Genomic DNA, 20,203 nt, shown 5'->3' with positions numbered 1-20,203 from the left:
GACTATACATATACAGTCCATGGGATTCTCCAGGCCAGAATCCTGGAGTGGGTAGCCTTGCCCTTCTCCAGGGGATCGTCCCAACCCCGGGATGGAACCCAGGTCTCCTGTATTGCAAACGGATCCTTTACCAGCTGAGCCACAAGTGAAGCCCATAAATACATTACCATGTGTAAAATAGCTAGTGGAAACCTGCGTGTATCACAGGGAGCTCGGCTGGGTGCTCCGTGATGACCTGGATGGGAGGGTTGGTGGAGAGGGGGGAGATGTGGGCGGGAGGTCCAAGAGAGAGGGGATACATGTAGACATACAGCTAATTCACTGTGTTATACAGCAGAAACTAACACAACACTGCAAAGCAATTATACTCCAATAATTTTTAAAGTGAGAAACCTCCAGTCTGACGAGGGAGACAGATGTGTAAGCTGATGATTCTGAAACAGCATGAAAAAGGCAACAATAAATGGAGGTGCTAGGGCAGAGATGACTAACATCATGGAGAGATGATAAAGTTGGAGTACCCAGAGAGACTCCATAGAGCCTCAATGACATAGGGTTTGAAGGATGAATAGAACTTTTCCAAACAAACAAAAATAAAGTAAATCACTCTGCTTTGGATCCTATTCTCTCTCACCTTCTCAGGGCTCTTTTTCTAACCCTTCCTTTCCTGTATCTCCCATTCCTTCCACGTAATGTATACTCCCAATGAGTATTTAAACATGCTAAAGTGTCTATCTTTTAAAATTTTTCAAATAAATCAATACCTGTGAATCTTAGATATAAATGACAAAGCTAAAATTAACAAAACACTAGAGGAACACTGTAGAAATGTATTTTCATGATTATGGTACAGGGAAAAAACTTCACAACAGAACACAAAAAAATTCCTAGTATAAAAAACTGGCAAATTCTACTACATTAAATTTATTACATTAAAATGGAGAATTTCTGTTTCTCATGAGCCACCCTGACCGGGAGAGTGAAAAGCCAAGCCAGAGCCTGGGAGAAGAGACAATTATAACCCCACAAGGATTTGTCTAATTCACATACATATATACATACATATAGTTGCTAAGTCATATACAAATTAAAAATCAATATGAAAAAGGTAGGTCATTAGAAAAATAGGCAGGAGACATGAAAAACACTTCAAAAATAGGATATTCAAATCAATCATCAGTGAACATGAAAAGTGGCTCAACCTCATTTGTAATCAAGGAAGTGTTAATTAAAACCACAATGACAAAACCACGAGTTGGCAGGGTATGGAGTGAAGAGGCTGCTTATTTAGTGCTAGTAAATGTAAATCAGTATAACCACTTGAGAAAACAGACTATATATACTCAGGTTGAAGATCCCATGCCCTTTGACCAAGTAGTTCCACTCTAGGTATAAACTCATTAGAAGCCTCAGCACAGATACACCAAGAGACAAGAATGCTTACCACAATATTACTGCATTCAAGTAACTACAGCTGGAATCAACCCAAAGTCCATCAAGAGGAGAATGGACAAGCACAGTGGTACACAGATACAATGTACAATACAACACTACTCAGCAACAGGAAAAAAATGACCTACTACCATATACCATAATATGGATGGACGTCACAGACATAATAAGCAAAAGAAGCCAGACACAAAAGCCTACACACTGACTGATTCTCTTTATATGAAATTCAGAATCACTAGGCAATTAGGTAGCAACATTCTATTTTCTACCTTAGTTATGGCTCCACAGATTTACAATGTGTAAAAATTCAGTGATCCATACTTTTGTGCTATTTATCATGATATATTTGCACAGTAAATAAGGTGGTTTGTTTTTGTATTTTTGGCTGCTCCAGGCAGCATGTGAAAATCCTAGTTTCCTGAATAGGGATCAAACCTACAACCCCTGCAAAGGAACCCTGGAATCTTAACCCACCAGGGACCACCAGGCAAGTCCCTAAATAAGGGTTTTTTTAAAATCATAAACCAGTAATATCCCTCTCCCTTTATTTGCCTTCACTATTTCCTCTCTTTCTAGGAGCTGAATTCTTTGTTTATAACTGCCATGTTTTTCATCTCTCATTCACCCCTACCTATTTCAGAACGTGTTTCTGCCCCAACACTCCTCCCAGGTGACTTTTACTACGGTCATCAGTAACCTCCAAGTTGTTGAATCCAATATATGTTTTTAAGAACATCTTGTTAAGATTATTCAGCAGCTATAACCAATGCTAACCATATTCTCCACTGGCTCATCCTTTTCTAACTTCTCTTGAAATATTAGAGTTACTCAAAGCAAATTCCTAAACTCCCTTTTCTTCTTACACTAACCCTCCCTAAGTGACCGCATTCCAACCATTGCTTCAGTTACTTTCTGCTAGTGACTTCCTCAGTATGGGTTTTGGATGTCTCAACAGAAGATCAAATTCCACTTAAAGATCAGGATTTCCTCCCCAAACATGATCTTCCAGGGTTTCCTATTTTGGGGAACAGCATGATTATCTATCCAGATAGCAAAATCAGGAACCGCCTTCTTCCTTCCCTCCAGCAATAAATCTATGAGCAAGCTTCCTAAATAGCTCTCTGCTTACACCACCACCACCTCTGTCTACAACATCTATTGCAAAAGCCTGAGTGACTTTCTGCCTCCACCACTGTCCACCAAACTCTGTATTAGAGTCAGAGCGATCTTTTCAAAATATACATATTAGGGAATCCCCTGGCAGTCCAGTATTTAGGATTCTGTACTCACTGCCATCGGCCCACAGTTCGATCCCTGGCTGGGGAACTAAAATCCCATAAGCTAAGAGGCACAGCTGAAAAAAAAAAAAAAAACCAAAAAATGGCATACCTACTCACTTCTGTCCTCGACATTAGTGACTTCCCATCGCTCAAATATAAAGATCAAAATCTTGAACACAGCTCAAAATCAGTAATTTTTTCTTCCTATTTTTTGGCTACAAGGCATAGCATGGGGGATCTTAGTTCCTCAACCAGATAGCAAATCTGTGCCCCCTGCAGTGGAAGCACAATGTCTTAAGCTCTGGACCATCGGGGAAGTCCCAGTTATTTTTTATGCTGATTTTCCTTTGACAGGAATTCACTAGCATAAAATTAATAGCACGTGATTCTATATCCAGCAAAATTCAGAATCATAACTTATTTAACCTAAGGGCATAATTAATTCTCTTTTGTTATTGTGTAGTCCCTCAGTCTTAAGCAAGCAATGCAAAGAAATAAAGGGAAAAAATGCAATGGGAAAGACTAGCAATCTCAAGAAAATTAGAGATACCAAGAGAACATTTCTTGCAAAGATGGGCAAAGTAAAGGACTGAAACAGTATGGACCTAACAGAAGCAGAAGAGATTAAGAAGTGGTAAGAATACACAGAAGAACTTTAAAAAAAAGGTCTTCAAGACCCAGATAATCATGATTGTGTGATCACTCACCTAGAGCCAGACATCCTGGAATGTGAAGTCAAGTGGACCTTAGAAGCATCACTACAAACAAAGCTAGTGGAGGTGATGGAATTCCAGTTGAGTTATTTCAAATCCTAAAAGACGATGCTCTTAAAGTGTTGCACTCAATATGCCAGCAAATTTGGAAAACTCAGTAGGGGCCACAGGACTGGAAAAGGTCGGTTTCTTTCCAATCCCAAAGAAGGGCAATGCCAAAGAATGTTCAAGCTACCCTACAATTTTACTCATTTCACATGCTAGCAAGGTAATGCTGAAAATCCTTCAAACTAGGCTTCAACACTACATGAATCGAGAACTTCCAGATGTACAAGCTGGATTTAGAATAGGCAGAGGAACCAGAGATCAAATTGTCAATATCCACAGGACCATAGAGAAAGAAATGGAATTCCAGGAAAAACATCTACTTCTCCTTCACTGACTACACTAAAGCCTCTTACTGTGTGGGTCACAACAAACTGGAAAATTCTTCAAGAGACGGGAATACCAGACCACCTGACCTGCCTCCTGAGAAGCTTGTATGCAGGTAAAGAAGCAACAGTTAGAATTGGACATGCAATAATGGACTGGTTCAACCTTGGAAAAGGAGTACAACAAGGCTGTATATTGTCACCCTGCTTATTTAACTTATACGCAGAGTACATCATGGGAAATGCAGAGCTGGATAAAACTCAAGCTGAAATCAAGAGAGCCGGGAGAAATATCAGTAACCTCAGATACGCAGATGACACCACCCTAATGGCAGAAAGCAAAGAGGAACTAAAGAGCCTCTTGAAGAACGTGAAAGAGTAGAGAGAAAATACGGGCTTAAAACTCAACATTCAAAAGATGATCATAGCATCCGGTTCCATCACTTCATGGCAAAGAGATGGGGAAACAATGGAAACAGTGACAGACTATTTTCTTGGGCTTCAAATCGATGTGAACAGTGACTGCAGCATGAAATTAAAAGACGCTTGTTCCCTGGAAGGAAAGCTATGACAAACTTAGTGTATTAAAAAGCAGAGAAATTACTTTGCCAACAAAGGTCCATCTAGTCAAAGCTATGGTTTTTTCAGTAGTCATGTAGAGATGTGAGAGTTGGACCATAAAGAAGGCTGAGCACCAAAGAACTGTGGTGTTGGTGAAGACTTCTGAGAGTCTCCTGGACAGTAAGGAGATCAAACCAGTCAATCCTAAAGGAAATCAACCCTGAATATTCATTAGAAGGACTGATGTTGAAGCTGAAGCTCCAATACTCTGGCCATCGGATGCAAAAAGCCAACTCACTGGAAAAGACCCTGATGCTGGGAAAGAATGAGGGCAAGAGAAGAGGGTGACAGAGCATGAGATGGTTGGATGGCATCACCAACTCAATGGGCATGAGTTTGAGCAAACTCCAGGAGATAGTGAAGGACAGGGAAGCCTGGTGTGCTGCAGTCCATGGGATTGCAAAGAGTCAGACATGACTGAGTGACTGAACATCAACAGTCACTCAGTCGTGTCCAACTCTTTGTGACCCCATGGTCTGTAGCCTGCCAGCTTCCTCTGTCCAGGGAATTTCCTAGACAAGAATACTAGAGTGGGCTACCATTTCCTTCTCCAGGGGATCTTCCCAACCCAGGGACTATACCTGCGTCTCCTGCACTACAGGCAGACTCTTTACCACTTAGCCACGGGGGAAGCCCAATTCTCTTTACATCTAACATTTAAATGTTCTTTTATAATATTCCATTGCTTTATATATACATTATCTAATCTGATGCACAAAAGTCCTGTTTTATACATAGAGCAGGAGCCGATTTCATTTTATCACTGACAAGAACAAGTTCGGGGAATCCCTGGTTGTACGGCCGCTAGGACTCTGTGCTCTCACTGCTGAGGGCCCAGGTTCAATGTCTGGTCAGGGAACAAACATCCCACAAGCCATATGGTGTGGCCTAAAAGAAAAAAACTTAAAAAGAACAGGGGAGTTTCCCAACCCAGGGATCAAACCCAGGTCTCCCACATTGCGGGCAGATTCTTTACCAGCTGAGCCACCAGGGAAGCCCAAGAATACTAGAGGCGGTAGCCTATCCCTTCTCCAGAGGATCTTCTTGATCCAGGAACCGAACCAGGGCCTCCTGCGTTGCAGGCAGATTCTTTACCAACTGAGCTATCAGGGAAGCCCCCCCACCCAAAAATAAAGAACAAGGTGGGTATAATTTACTCAAAGCTGAAGAGCAATCTCAGGACTCTTGATATTCAGTCATCTTTGTACCACAGCTACCACCTTGATCACAGGTTGTCACTTTTAGAAGGCCTCAAATGCCACATATAAAACACTGAGGTCATTATACAAAAATCTCCTTTATCTTACTTTAGGTTCTGCTTAGTCACTTGTGCTCTTTTTCTTTCTCTGGATGGTGGTAGAGCAGACTTCATTACTTTTAAGTGAAGCTCTTAATTTTGTAAAAACTTTAGGTTATTCTTCAGAACTATTACAGCTTTAAGTAATCCTTATTCTTTGACTTTATGTCTTTTATCATACCATCACTGGTTATTCTAAAACTGCTCTTTACCTTTTTCACTGGTTTCTTTTTTCTCCCCTAAATATGGACTTTACAGTTTTTCCTATAGAGATATGTAGCATTTCCTCTGTGGTTTTAGATAACTACAACATTTTCCTTTGATTCACTCATCCTTCAACAACATGTCTATATTCACTGAGAACACAGTTGTGGCTGCCAAGGAGAAGGGAGGTAGAGGAGAGAAGGACTGGGAGCTTGGCACTAGCAGATGTGCCAAATATATATAGTATTATATATAATATAAAATTATTATATATAGGATGGATAAACAATAAGGTCCTGCTGTATAGCACAGGGAACTATATTCGATATCCTGTGATAAACCATCATGGAGAAGAAGATGAAAAAGAATGTATAGATATGTATAACAATCACTTTGCTATACAGAAGATATTAACACAACTCTGTAAATCAACTATATTTCAATAAAATTTTTTTACAGTCTATCTTATTTGTTAACCTCACCTATTAGCACACTCAGTATACTCTCCCTCCTTGGAAAACTGTTTGCACTTGGGAGGACGAGAGGCGGATCCTGGACTTTCTGCTCACCTCAAAAATCAAGGTGTAAAGTAAAATTAATTTTCCTCCCAAACCAGCTTCTTCTGTATTTCACATGCATGTTGATAGCAGCAATATCCTACCAACACCCAGTCTAAAATCTGGAAATTCACTTTTAGTAGTGCTAACAGGTGAATGAGGGGCTTCCCAGGTGGCGCAACGATGAAGATGCTGCCAGTGCAGGAGACGCAGGTGGTGTGCATTCGATCCCTGGGTCGGGAAGATCCCCCGGAGGAGGGAATGGCACCCCACTCCAGAATTCTTGCCTGGAGAATCCCACGGACAAAAAAGCCTGGCGGGCTACAGTCCATGGGGTCGCAAAGAGCTGCACACGACTGAGTGACTGAGGGCACACACGTGCACACAACAGCTGAATGAGGATTAAGGCTGAAATGCTCATTTCAGCCAGAAGATCCCCTGTGCAAAGATTCCAAGGTATAAAAAGTTCTCTGCTTTTAGTGACTTTTGAAAGGCAAGTGAGGTTAAAGTATAGATATTGAAGCGTCATAGTTAGATGGGAAACGATTAAGAGTTTGAGGCATTTGGGGATATCTAAGTGAAGATGTCTAGAAGGCCACTGAAATGGGGACCCAGGCACACTAGGGCAGCAGAGGCTCACAACCTCTGCTCTCCCTGCGGCCTCACACGCTTCCTGCTCTGCACCTCCTCCTTTTCTGATTACTGATCTTACCCCCCCTGCATCAAGCACAGGGACAGGCACATAACCAGCTGGGCCAGTGCCAGTACCATATCCTTGGCCACTGCAACTATTCCCATAACTGGAAGGTAATCCAGACTGAACATGCTGGGCTGCCCAAAGGACTCTTTTTTCCTCTTTGATCATAAAGTTATGAACAGAGAGCTTTGAGCAATCACTGCTCCAACCTCGTTAGAGAAGTCAGAGAAGAGAAGTAAGCATCAGAGAGGAGCAGTGAGAAGCGAAAGACTCAAGGGATTAAGCCACTATGCTTCCCAGCCATGGGAGCAGGTTTAAAAAGAATACCATATGGAAAACAGTACGGTGGTTTCTCAAAAAATTAAAAAGAACTTATGAGCCAACAATTCCACTTATGGGTATTACTCAAAAAGAACTGAAAGCAGGGACTCAAAGAGGTATTTGCAAAAATAACTGCTAAAAGCAGCATTCTTTGTAAAGCCAAATGGTGGGAACAATCCAAACGATCACCTATGAAAAGATAAAATGATTAAAAAAAAAACAGAATATCACACAGACTTAGAAAGGACATTTAGACACATGTATGATATCACATGAGAAACACTGGGCTGGAAAAAGCACAAGCTGGAATCAAGACTGCCGGGAGAAATATCAATAACCTCACATATGCAGATGACACCACTCTTATGGCAGAAAGTAAAGAGGAACTAAAAGCCTCTTCATGAAAGTGAAAGAAGAGAGTGAAAAAGTTGGCTTAAAGCTCAACATTTAGAAAACGAAGATCATGGCATCTGATCCCATCACTTCATGGGTAATAGATGGGGAAACAGTGGAAACAGTGTCAGACTTTATTTTTGGGGGCTCCAAAATCACTGCAGATGGTGATTGCAGCCATGAAATTAAAAGACGCTTACTCCTTGAAAGGAAAGTTATGACCAACCTAGACAGCATATTATAAAGCAGAGATATTACTTTGCCAACAAAGGTCCATCTAGTCAAGGCTGTGGTTTTTCCAGTGGTCATGTATGGATGTGAGAGTTGAACTGCTGAGCACTGAGGAATTGATGCTTTTGAACTGTGGTGTTGGAGAAGACTCTTGAGAGTCCCTTGGACTGCAAGGAGATCCAACCAGTCCATTCTAAAGGAGATCAGTCCTGGGTATTCATTGGAAGAACTGATGCTAAAGCTGAAACTCCAATACTTTGGCCACCTCATGTGAAGAGCTGACTTATTGGAAAAGACCCTGATGCTGGGAGGAATTGGGGTCAGGAGAAGGGGACGACAGAGGATGAGATGGCTGGATGACATCACCAACTCGATGGACATGAGTCTGAGTAAACTCTGGAAGTTGGTGATGGACAGGGAGGCCTGGCATGGTGTGATTTATAGGGTCACAAAGAGTCGGACATGACTGAGCGACTGAACCGAACTGAACTGATGATATCACTGAATGATGCTGCTTATGAGGTGGCTTAAGTACTTCCAATTCAGAGACAAAGCAGAATGGTGTTTGCCTGGAGTTAGTGAGAAGGAGAGAATGTAGAGTTGTTGTTTAGCGGGTATAGTTTCAGTTTTACAAGATAAAAACAGCTCTGGAGATTGGTTGTGTAACAATGTGAATGTATTTACAACTACAGATCAGTACACTCAAAAATGGTTAAGAAAGTAAGTTTTATGTTAAGCACATTTTACCACAATTAAAACCTTTTTTTCCCTTAAACTGATCACATGCAACTAAAAAAAAAAATCCTGTTGAATAGAAAAATTGATATCTAAGTGTATTCTTAAACCTTGATATTAGAACTGACCAACTCAGGATAGTAAGAATTACCCCCACAAAGGCTAGAAAGTTGGCAGTTCTTATACTGGAGCAAACCAGCTGATTAAACCTGATGTGTTTTGGGACTCTCACTACATGCTCACCTTTAGAGAACGTGACAGAAAATGTCAGGATATTAACCTGCTTTGGCTACTTCTTATATCTTTTTCAGTACAGTGAGTGCCTCAAGAAAAACAATCTTGGGTATAAACGAGACTCCCTGAAAGCAGAAACAAAACGATAACCATGACACAAAGGGCCTTAATCCTCCTTCTATTAAACTCCAACAGTCGCAGTCCAGATTAGGAACGGAGATACCTAAAAGGATTCAGGAAAGGAGAATCCCAATAACCCAGATTCCTCAGAAGTATCTCTTCTATAAGCTGTTACCTACTCCACCCCCAACTCTGATAAGCCCGTAATCAAACGGGCTGCAACCCTGCGGCAAGGGGCCAAGTGGCAGCATTTAATAATTTCATGATGAAAAGCAGAGTTCTCAGGCCTGTTGGAACAAACAGAAAGGAATCACCAGAGCACAGTTCAATTCAATGACTGCAAGTTTTAAATTAACAGCTAATAGAGTTTCATTAATATTATAAAATAACTTAAATCTATGGACAGGTAAAAGACTTCTAAATTGTTTTGCCAGAAAAAACTCCAAGTCTAGCAAAGAGAAGCCTAAATACCTAACACAATCTCTGGGTACCCAACTGCTCTACAAAAAAACAGGCTGCTGAGGTACTATGGCTGCGGCCAGAAGCAGCCTCTCCACTGTCTCCCTTACGATGTCATGACAGACAAAAGACAATGATCAAGGAATCACATCCCAGCTGCGGAAGACAAAACCAGGGAAGGGCAGGATGGCTGATCAAGAATCTCTAATGCAATGGAAAAGTGGCAGAGCTAGTGGTAAAGAACCTGCCTGCCAAACGCCAGAGACGCAAGAACCCACGTTCAAACTGTGGGTCGGGAAGATCCCTGGAAGAGGGCATGGCAACCCACTTCAGTATTCTTGCCTGGAGAAACCCATGGACAGAGGAGCCTGGAGGGCTCCAGTACAAATAGTCTGCAAGAGTCGGATATAACTGAAGCAACTTAGCACGCACACACACAGCCTTCTTCAGAGAGATGCTGGACTTTCAGCCAGGGAACCCTACTTTTCCTTTCCCATGCCAAATTTTCTTTCAATCATAAATATCTCAAAAGGTCTGCCATACAAACACCTAAATAAAACATTCCTAAAGAAAGAACACAAATAAGAGGCAAATCCAAGAAATGCTGTAAGAGACTGGGGAAGTTAAGGATGATCCAGTATCTTGGTAATATTTACTATGGCTTTAAAACACACACATACCTGTGTGCACATGCACACACAGCCCCAGGGCCAGAGATGATAAAAAGAGTATCCATAAAAATCCAGGACAAAATTTCATACACTATCAATATGACATAGAAAGGAGAGACCAAAGGATATGGGAGTGTGCTAAAGTATTTAACACGAAGATGTATAAATTTAAAAGTTTAATAAATCAACTAAGATACAGGATACTCTTAAGGACAACCATTATAAGTTCAATAGAACACAAAGTCCCAAATAAGTGGTATCCATTTACATTTCCAGATGCAAATGCATTGCACTTCAATAATGCAAAGGCTTTATAAAGCATTATTACCCCAGCAATTCTTATTTGCTGTTAAAAAAAAAAAAAAACTTTCCTAAAGATTATTTTGATGACATTTTTAAAGTTAATTTTGTGAATTTTTTTTTTTTTGACCATGCCATGAGACTTGTAAGATTTTAGTTCCCTGACCTGGGATTGAACCTGGGCCCCAGGCAGTGAGAGTGCAGAGCCCTAACCTCTAGACTGCCAGGAATGTCCCAATTACGTGATTTTTTCTAAAGTCATTTTACGGCTGACATAAACCTTTTAAAAATCAATTACTTTTAACACTCTGCATAAGCTTTATAATTTTTTGCTATTGTCTAATATTTTCAAGACCATGACCACATTTCCTTTCTTATTAAATCAAGAAAGTCCTCTAATACATTGACATCCACAAAGCAAATACACTTGCAGAAGAGAAAAGAGTCTGAATTCATGAGGAAATGGTGACAGGAAACAAAAGATGACAAACACGTAAGTAGTTCTTAATAAAGAAGGGAAAGAAGAAAAGGAAGAATACACTAGCAACAAGGAAATTTGACAGTCGTGAAGAGAAAGGAAATTTTGAATATAAAAACCTTTCAGAGAGCAATACTGTAGGAAGAGGTTATGTATCATAAATAACAACCTATACAAACGAATGTGTTACTCTGCACGGACGGCATAACAAGTTGCCATGTAAACAAACCACCTGACAGAGAATCCAAATCCAAAAGAAACCGATTTGTGGAAGTGACAGCCTCCTGCGTTCTGGACAGTAGTTTTTAAAGGAAAATGCGGAATCTTAAACGTCCCAGAGGAGACAAAGTCTCAAGAGTAAGGTACCTATCAATGTCCAACTAGGAAATGAAAACAAGTCAGTGTATTCATAATTGGGAACTAAATACAGACAACTGGTTCCACAGATGGTGGCCTACTGAATTAGCAACAGCAGGAAGCCAATACCACCCCTAAGCCAGAAGACAGGGAGGAAAGCAGGGTGCTGGGGTTGCCCCACAGAAAGGCGAGCGGAGCTGCCCAGGGGAAGAGAGAAGCACGGAGGAAATGCAGCTGCCAAACGAGAGGGAGAGGGAATAATACTCTCCCTGCTCCCATCCTCCCTTCCGATCTCCTACTAGTGCCTCCCAAACTCAGCCAGAAGACAACAGACAAGGAGCGGCTCTTTGCAAGAGGGAGCAGGAAGGAGCAATGTCCTTCCATGACATGGAAGGAAGGTGTCTGAGAACAAACAGGCCCTGGACTGGCATAAGTTCTGCTCAGGAATATAATGTTTTTAAAAAATAATTTCCCTTTTATTTACTTATTTGGCTACACCAAGCCTGGGCTTCCCTCATAGCTCAAGTTGGTAAAAAATCTGCCTGCAATGCAGGAGGCCCAGGTTCAATTCCTGGGTCGGGAAGATCCCCTGGAGAAGGAAATGGCAACCCACTCTAGTATTCTTGCCAGGAGAATTCCATGGACAGAAGAGCCTGGTGAATTACAGTCCATGGGGTCGCAAGAGTCGGACACGACTTAGTGACTAAACCAAACTAGCACCACCACCAAGCCTTGCTTGCAGCATGCAGGATCCTCAGCTGGGACACTCGAACTCTTAGTTGCAGCGTGTGGTATCTAGTTCACCAACCAGGGATTGAATCTGAGCCCCCTGCACTGGGAGCACAGAGTCTTAGCCACTGGACCACCAGGGAAGTCCAGAAAAATATTTCAAAGTCTAAAAAGTTCAACACTAATTTTTATTGTGCTGTTATAAATCCCATACAATGGACCAAACTTGAATTAGAAAAACTTTTTTTTCTAAGAAATTGTTATCTTACTTGGACTTAAAGTTTAAGGCTAGGCACTACATGTACAGTGACTCTAAGACTTGTACAATATTAATTCTAATCAAGTTTCTCTGGTTGAAAATAAATGTTTTTTGAAAACTTAAAAACTCTTAATTAAAAGTAACCTGACATAAGGTAAGGGTTCTCTTTTTGGAATCAGGTCAACCTCAAACATTTAATTCATATGCCCCCCCACCAAAAGTTAAAAGCATACCATTTAAATCTGCATTTTCAAATCTGACCCAGACTATTTTCTCCTTTTCTTCTGTTAGAGGTGTTCCACTGTAAGCCTGTATAGTAAACAGAAATATTTGAATGAGAATGTTTTATAGCACAAATACTAGTGATGTTCAAAACAAAGAGTAATTGAACCCCTCCAACCTCACCAATCCTACATCTTGAGAACTGGCACATTTTGTAATATTTTTATTTTCAAAGAAAGCTATCTAGGAGTCTGATAATCTTGGTCGGAAAAGGGTTTTTAGCCTAAGAACTGCAGAAACCTAAAATACAACGATCAGAGTCTACTGGAAGTGTCACTATAATTCAAAGACACTCAAAAAACTCATCTCCTTTACTGGTCAACAAATAAAGCTGAAGAAATAAACCAAACCACCACATATATTGATTTAGTTTCCAAGTGTTTAGGATCAAGCAATTATACTCTACCTAAAATTATCAAGATCATTCCTTTCCACTAACCACCAGTTCCAGGTGGAGGGTGCTGGCCAGAGTTGGGGATGGAAAAAACATATTACTTTTTCAGTCTCTTTTGCCTCTAGACCCAACCTATAAGCTTTCTTGCAAGCCCATAAGGGTCACGAAGATAAGCACAAACTGCTGTGAAGTCACTGGGAAAGAATCAACAGTATCCACCAGCATTCTTTTTACAGTGAACCATTTTTAAAGTTTTTATTGAATTTGTTACAATATTGTTTCTGTTTTATCTTTTGGTTTGTTGGTTGTGGGGTATGTGCGATCTTAGCTCCCTGACCAGGGATTGAACCTGCGCCGCCTGCACTGGCAGGTGAAGTCCTAACCACTGGAGGGCCAGGGAAGTCTCCCTCAGTATTCAAAGGGAGTCATCTCTCCACAAAGCAAACGCTTTCATTTAAAAGTATCTAGGTTTTCTAGGTTGTATACACTTGCAAGCACTGAGCATGTCAACAGAAAGCTGCAACATTTTCAGTTATACAGTGATACTCAGTTCACATAAGTTATTTAATATAAACTGTATCAAAAGTTTACAAAAACTACTATCTGATATATAATGTGTTATACATGACTTGCTTTAAATTTCCATGTCACTTTACAGCCTTTTTCTGTACTACACAATGTTAATGGCCACTAAAGATATTACTAAAAGACAGGATCATTTTAATAGTAGGTTTATTAAACAAAAAGAAAATGTTATCTTACACATTCATGTGATTTCAATTATCTTTGTTTAAAAAAAACAACAACCTGAGATATGTATAGTACAATTAATTCCTTTGGAGAAAAGGAAAATCTGTACTAGAACTAACTAATTCATCTACTTTATCTTCAACCATCTCATCCTCATCTTCTTCCTCTTCTTCCTGTCTTGCTCTCTTATCCTTGAAAACTCTTGGAAATTCCCTGCGTGTCCAGTGGTTGAGAAACCACCTTCCAATGCAGGAGAGGCAGGTTCAATCCCTGGTTGGGAAACTAAGATCTCACATGCTGCAGGAGCAACTAAGCCTCAGTGCAGCCAAAAATAAAAAATCTTTAGAAAAAACAAAACAAAGCTTTGCCTATTAAAAATAAAGTTCTCACCTGGGAATAATTTTAGATTATTAAACATAGCACCGAGAGCTCTCATATACCAGTCAACCAATTTCACCTACTATTAACTATCTAATCTAACCAAATCTTACCTTACCATGGTACCTCTGTCAAAACCAGTGACTTAACACGGGTGCTTTACTACTAATTAAGCCCCAGTTGTTATTGGGATCTCAGCAGTTTTTCCACTAATGTCCTTTCTCTGCTCCAGGACTCAGCCTAGGATACCACACTGCATTTAGGACGACCCCTTTTTCCCTATGTCAGGCTCTCCATTAACCTGGTAAAGCAGTAATACATTTCCAAATCTTCTTCCATTTAGCATAAGGCTGCTTATGTGTGCGTGTGCACTAAGTCACTTCAGTTTCATTGCAACCCTATGAACTGTAGCCCACCAGGCTCCTCTGTCCACAGGATTCTCCAGGCAAGAATACTGGAGTGGGTTACCATTTCCTCCTCCAGGGAATCTTCCCGAACCAGGGATTGGACCCACCTCTCCTGCACTGCAGGCGAATTCTTTACTGCTGAGCCACCAGGGAACCCTTAAGGCAGCTTATCATCTCCTTAATCAACATTCTCCCAATTCCTCTGCAACATTTGCATGATGCTCTCCTTTGACTTCTGGCCAACATGCAATACGAAACAAGGTTAAAAGAGGCTTTTCAGTGGATTGGGATTCTTAAGACTTCTCTTTCCCCTTCGGGGAGAAACAAGACTTTCACAAGGCTTGCAACACTTTTGCTACGTCTTCAGGTTTTCATCTCTCCTCAGCAGACATACTGCTCTCTACTAAGCATTTTTGAGAAAATTCTATGAAGCTGACTGAAGCATATTGCTTGCCTTCCTGCTGGTTGGCATCCTAGAAGGCAAGTGACATCATGTCATTTTGCCTCCCAGCTTTTGATGATATCCTTTATTCATGTTTGAGTCGTTTGTCAGTGAAGTATAGACTCACCAGGTGCCGATTGAGATTTTTTTTTTTGATCTGTACACACCGCTCTATTTGGCTGCACTGGGTCTTCGTTGCTGCATACAAGCTTTCTCTAGTTGTGGACAGTGGATCTACTCTCTAGTTGCAGTACGCAGGCTTCTTGCTGAGGTGGCTTCTCTTACTGCGGAGCACAGGCTCTAGGCACAGGGGCTCATTAGTTGTGGCTGGAGGCCCCTAGAGAGTGCAGGCGGCAGCAGCTGTGAACGGGCTCAGTTACTCCACTGCATGTGGGATCTTCCCAGACCAGGGATCAAACTGGTGTCCCCTGAATTGGTAGGCAGCTTCCTACCCACTATGCCACCAGGGAAGGCCCCCATTCAGGTTTATCTGCTATCTTACTGGAGGTCAGTGTACTGACACATAATTTCTCCCCCAGCACTGATTTTTAGCCCTCCTTCAGTCAAGATCCAACAGCACTGCTCTCTTATTTAGATTTGAAGGTTTTATCCCATTACTGATACAGGACTTGTTATTTCTCCTTTAATTCCTTATCTGGTTTCTAAAACATACACACATTCATAAGCACAGAGTTATTACTGAATTTAAAAAAACACAGCAACAATCACTGTAGGTATGTTTTTTCTTCACTGGAGAGAAAATAACTTCCATTGTATGCTCTTTGTCAAAAGTATTACTTTTAATTATAGCAAATTATTCTACAGAGACCACATATAATCTGCTTGACTATTACTGACATTTGGGCAGGCTATAATTTTATTTAGATTGATTTGGCTGCCCTGGGTCTTCATTGCAGCATGTGAGATCTGGTCCCCTGACCAGGGATCTCACCCTGGCCCCTGGCCCCCTACATTGGGAGCACGGAGTCTTAGCCACTGGACCACCAGGGAAGTCCTGTGGCTACAATTTTTCACACTGAAAAATGTCAAAATTTCTCACTCAGAAGTTCTCGGCTGTAACTTTTTTTTTCTGATAATTTTTTAGTAAGTTTTCTTAAGTACAATTATTGAATCAAAGGGCACAGCTTAGGGCTTCTATCAGCCATCAATGACATCTGTTAAACACAGTGGGAATTCACACTATTTGTGACATCTGAAGAAACAGATATAAGTCTGACAACAGATTTTCTCCCTCTGAGGGATATTTGGAAACCCAGAGAATAATTTTTAGGTTCCATGAATTCAGTGATTCCCAGGATAAAGCAGGAGTTGGAACATAACCTCAGCAAAGATGTATCATTTTCCAAGTGGCTGAATGCAAAATGGCAGATTCTGGATTTGTTGTTGTTCAGTCGCTAAGTTGTGTCTGACTCTTTGCAACCCCATGAACTGCAGCAAGGCAGGCTTCTCTGTCCATCCCTATCAGAGTTTCCTCAAACTCATATCCATCGAGTCAGTGATGCCATCCAACCATCTCATTCCCTGTTGTCCCATTCTCCTCTTGCCCTCAATTTTTCCCAGCATCAGGGTCTTTTCCAGTGAGTCAGCTCTTTGCATTAGATGGCCAAAGTACTGGAACTTCAGCATCAGTCCTTACAATGAATATTTAGGACTGATTTCCTTTAAATTAACTGGTTTGCTCTTGCAATCCAAGGGACTCTGGAGTCTTCTCCAGCACCACAGTTCAAATACATCAATTCTTCGGCACTCAGTCTTCTTTATGGTCCATACATGACTACTGGAAAAACCATAGCTTTGACTAGACAGACCTTGGTCCACAAAATGATGTCTCCAGCTGTTTAAAACACTGTATAGGTTTGACATAGCTATTCTTCCAAGGAGTAAGAGTCGTTTAATTTTGTGGCTGCAGTCACTGTCTGCAGTGAATTTGGAGCCCAAGAAAATGAAATCTGACACTTTTTGCACATATCCCCCACTTATTTGCCATGAAGCGATGGAACCGGATGCCATGATCTTTGTTTTTTGAATGTTGAGTTTTAAGCCAGCTTTTTCACTCTCCTTTTTCACCTTCAACAAGAGGCTCCTTAGTTCCTCTTCATTTTCTGCCACTGAAGTGGTATCATCTGCATATCTGAGGTTGTTGATATTTCTCCCAGCAATCTTGATTCCACCTTGTGATTCATCCAGTCCAGCATTTCACATGATGTACTCTGCATATAAGTTAAATAAGCAGGGTGACAATGTACACCCTTGACGTACTCCATTCCCAATCTGGAACCAGTCCTTTGTTCCATGTCCACTTCTAACTGCTGCTTCTTGTCCTTGCATACAGGTTTCTCAGGAGGCAGGTAAGGTGGTCTAACATTTCTATCTCTTTAAGAATATTATACAGTTTGTTGTGATCCACACAGTCAAAAGCTTTAGCATAGTTAATGATGCAGAAGTTGATTTTTTTTTTTTTTTTTGGAATTCCATTTCTTTTTCTACGATCCTGCGGATGTTGGCAATTTGATATCTTGTTTCCTCTGCCTTTTCTAAATCCAGCTTGTATATCTGGAAGTTCTCGGCTCACGTACTGTTGAAGCCTAACTTGAAGCATTTTCAGCATTACCTTGCTAGCCTGTGAAATGAGTGCAGTTGTGGGGTAACCTGAACATTATTTGGCATTGCTTTTCTTTGGGACTGGAATGAAAACTGACCTTTTCCTGTCCTATGGCCACTGCTGAGTTTTCCAAATTTGCTGGCATAATGAATGCATTCACTTTGACAGCATCATCTTTTAAGATCTGAAATAGTTCAGCTAGAATTCCATCACCTCCACCAGCTTTGTTTGTAGTAAGACTCTAAGGCTCACTTGATTTCACACTCCAGGATGTCTGGCTCTAGGTGAGTGACCACATCATCACTCGGTTAACTCGGTCATTAAGACCTTTTTTGTACAGTTTTTTTGTGTATTCTTGGCACCTTTTCTTAACATCTTCTGCTTCTGTTAGGTCCTTGACATTTTCGTCCTTTACTGGGCCTATCTTTGTATGAAACATTACCTTGGTAACTCCAATTTTCTTAAAGAGATCTCTAGTCTTTCCCATTCTATTCTGGATTAAATGTGGAAAAAAGGGACCATGGGTCATCGAATCTGGTCTACCACCTGTGTTCACTGGAGAAGGAAATCTCACCCCACTCTAGTATTCTTGCCTGGGAAATCCCATGGACAGAGAAGCCTGGTAGGCTATAGTCCATGAGGTGTCAAAGAGTAGGACATGACTTAGTTACTAAACCTGTGTTCATAAATCAAGCTCTATTTTAATACAGCCATACCCTTTCTTTTATGTAAAATGCAGTGCTGAGCAGCTGCAGCAAAGACTGTATGAGCTGTAAAACTTCTCTGGCCCTTTAAAAAAAGGGTCTGCCTGACTACTGCACAAGACCAAGAAGCTTTTTTTTTTTTTTAATTTGGCTGCTCCAGGTCTTAGTTGTGGCATATGGGATCTTTAGGTGAAGAATATGAACTCAGTTGCAGCATGTGGGATCTAGTTCCCTGACCAGGGATAGAACCCAGGCCCCCTGCATTGGAACCATGGAGTCTTAGCCACTGGACAACCAGGCAGGTCTCTAGACTATGAAGCCTTTAGGACAGGCACTGAGCATCCCTTAACTTAACACAGCACCTGACTGGTGGCGCCTGTTGAGTAAAGTCTGCTGCCTGAATTTTTGTTTTCTTTCCATAGTCACTAGAATAATGACTTAGACAATGCAAACTTCTTAAATGACTATTCTATTTCTTAGATCTATAACTACATCTTTACTTCCACAGGTACCTAACTCTGATCCCAATCTTCACAATCAATTGCATAGCTCATCCCCTTACTGATGTATAATCCTCATAAAAACTAAGTTAATCTTCCACCTTGCACCATCATAACATTCTTGGCTAAAACCCAATCAGTTTTAGCAGCCCCCTATTTTCAATCTATTGCTCAATCCAGTATTCTTGTTTCTCTAGAAAACTCTCCAACTAGTCCCTCAAAGCCTCTGATCGCAGCCTCTCTCTTCCAGCTGACAAAAAACTGCTTGCTATGCAGGGTTTCCATGAGCACAAAAGGTGCCTTTGAAAAATTTTATAAAGGGGCATTCTAATGGGAAGGTAGACTATCAAGATGTTCAAACGCTCCTCCCTTAGAACTAGCCTCATATCAAGGCTCAGGGGTTAAGAGAAAGGTACAGTTTGTAGAAGACCAAATTGGATTTTGGCCCTGATCGCTCTCTAAGCCTGGGCTATACAAGAGTCTCTACAGCCACAGCAATTCTGCTGCCTACCATCCCCAGCTGGGCAGTTTCCTTCACCATCACATTTCCATTCATTTCAACTGACCCCACTCCCAATGTCCTTTGGAACTTGACTCTTTCACTCTTCCTTTGCTGTGCATTCCCTGAGCAATTAAATATTCAGCCTGTTACTACCAGGTGCAGCACTTACTGATATGTTACTACTATCTCTGACTGTTTCAAGCCACTGACTTCCCTACTTAACCAAGCTCCTCAAGAAAACAAAGCATTTATATTGCCTTACAGGCCCCAGAGATCTTGCCATCATGACCTATTTTTTCATCAAAGTTGACTGAATATAATAAAGGAAGATCATATATGCCTTAATATTTTCCCTTACTTGAAGAATACAATTGGTGTAATACAATTGAAATCTGGATTTTAGACTTTTCCAGGACCTTCTCCTAAAGCTGGGACACTGGATTTATGAATGCCCTTTTTCATCACTACAATTACAGATATCATGCCAGTCGGAACACTGACAGTACCAGGGAAAACCAGAACCCTCCCCCTTTAGGAACTCCACTAACCAGCAACTTCCCAAAGATACTGTTTCTCAAGAATCACCTGAGATTCTTCCTAGAGACACAAGTTACTGGAGGCTGCCTCAATTCCCTTAAGACAAACTCACCTGGAGATGGGGCTGGAAATTATTATTTTTAAC

The 20,203-nt window shown here is 41.1% G+C and overlaps 1 protein-coding gene across 13 annotated transcripts in view; it reads right to left on the bottom strand.

The window, feature by feature from the left end:
• The window catches only part of BCAS3 (BCAS3 microtubule associated cell migration factor), a 589,835-nt gene that overhangs the window by 562,430 nt on the left and 7,202 nt on the right, over nucleotides 1-20,203 (bottom strand). For all 13 annotated transcript variants that reach the window (XM_044939593.2, XM_044939594.2, XM_044939599.2 and 10 more), the window contains exon 4: nucleotides 12,773-12,848. In XM_044939593.2, the coding sequence (XP_044795528.2) occupies nucleotides 12,773-12,848 (76 nt within the window). The remainder of the gene's footprint in view (nucleotides 1-12,772; nucleotides 12,849-20,203) is intronic.

The sequence above is a fragment of the Bubalus bubalis genome, chromosome 3 (genome assembly GCF_019923935.1).
Source record: "Bubalus bubalis isolate 160015118507 breed Murrah chromosome 3, NDDB_SH_1, whole genome shotgun sequence".
Taxonomy (NCBI): Eukaryota; Metazoa; Chordata; class Mammalia; order Artiodactyla; family Bovidae; genus Bubalus; species Bubalus bubalis.
This window is presented reverse-complemented; position numbering and strand designations above follow the sequence as displayed.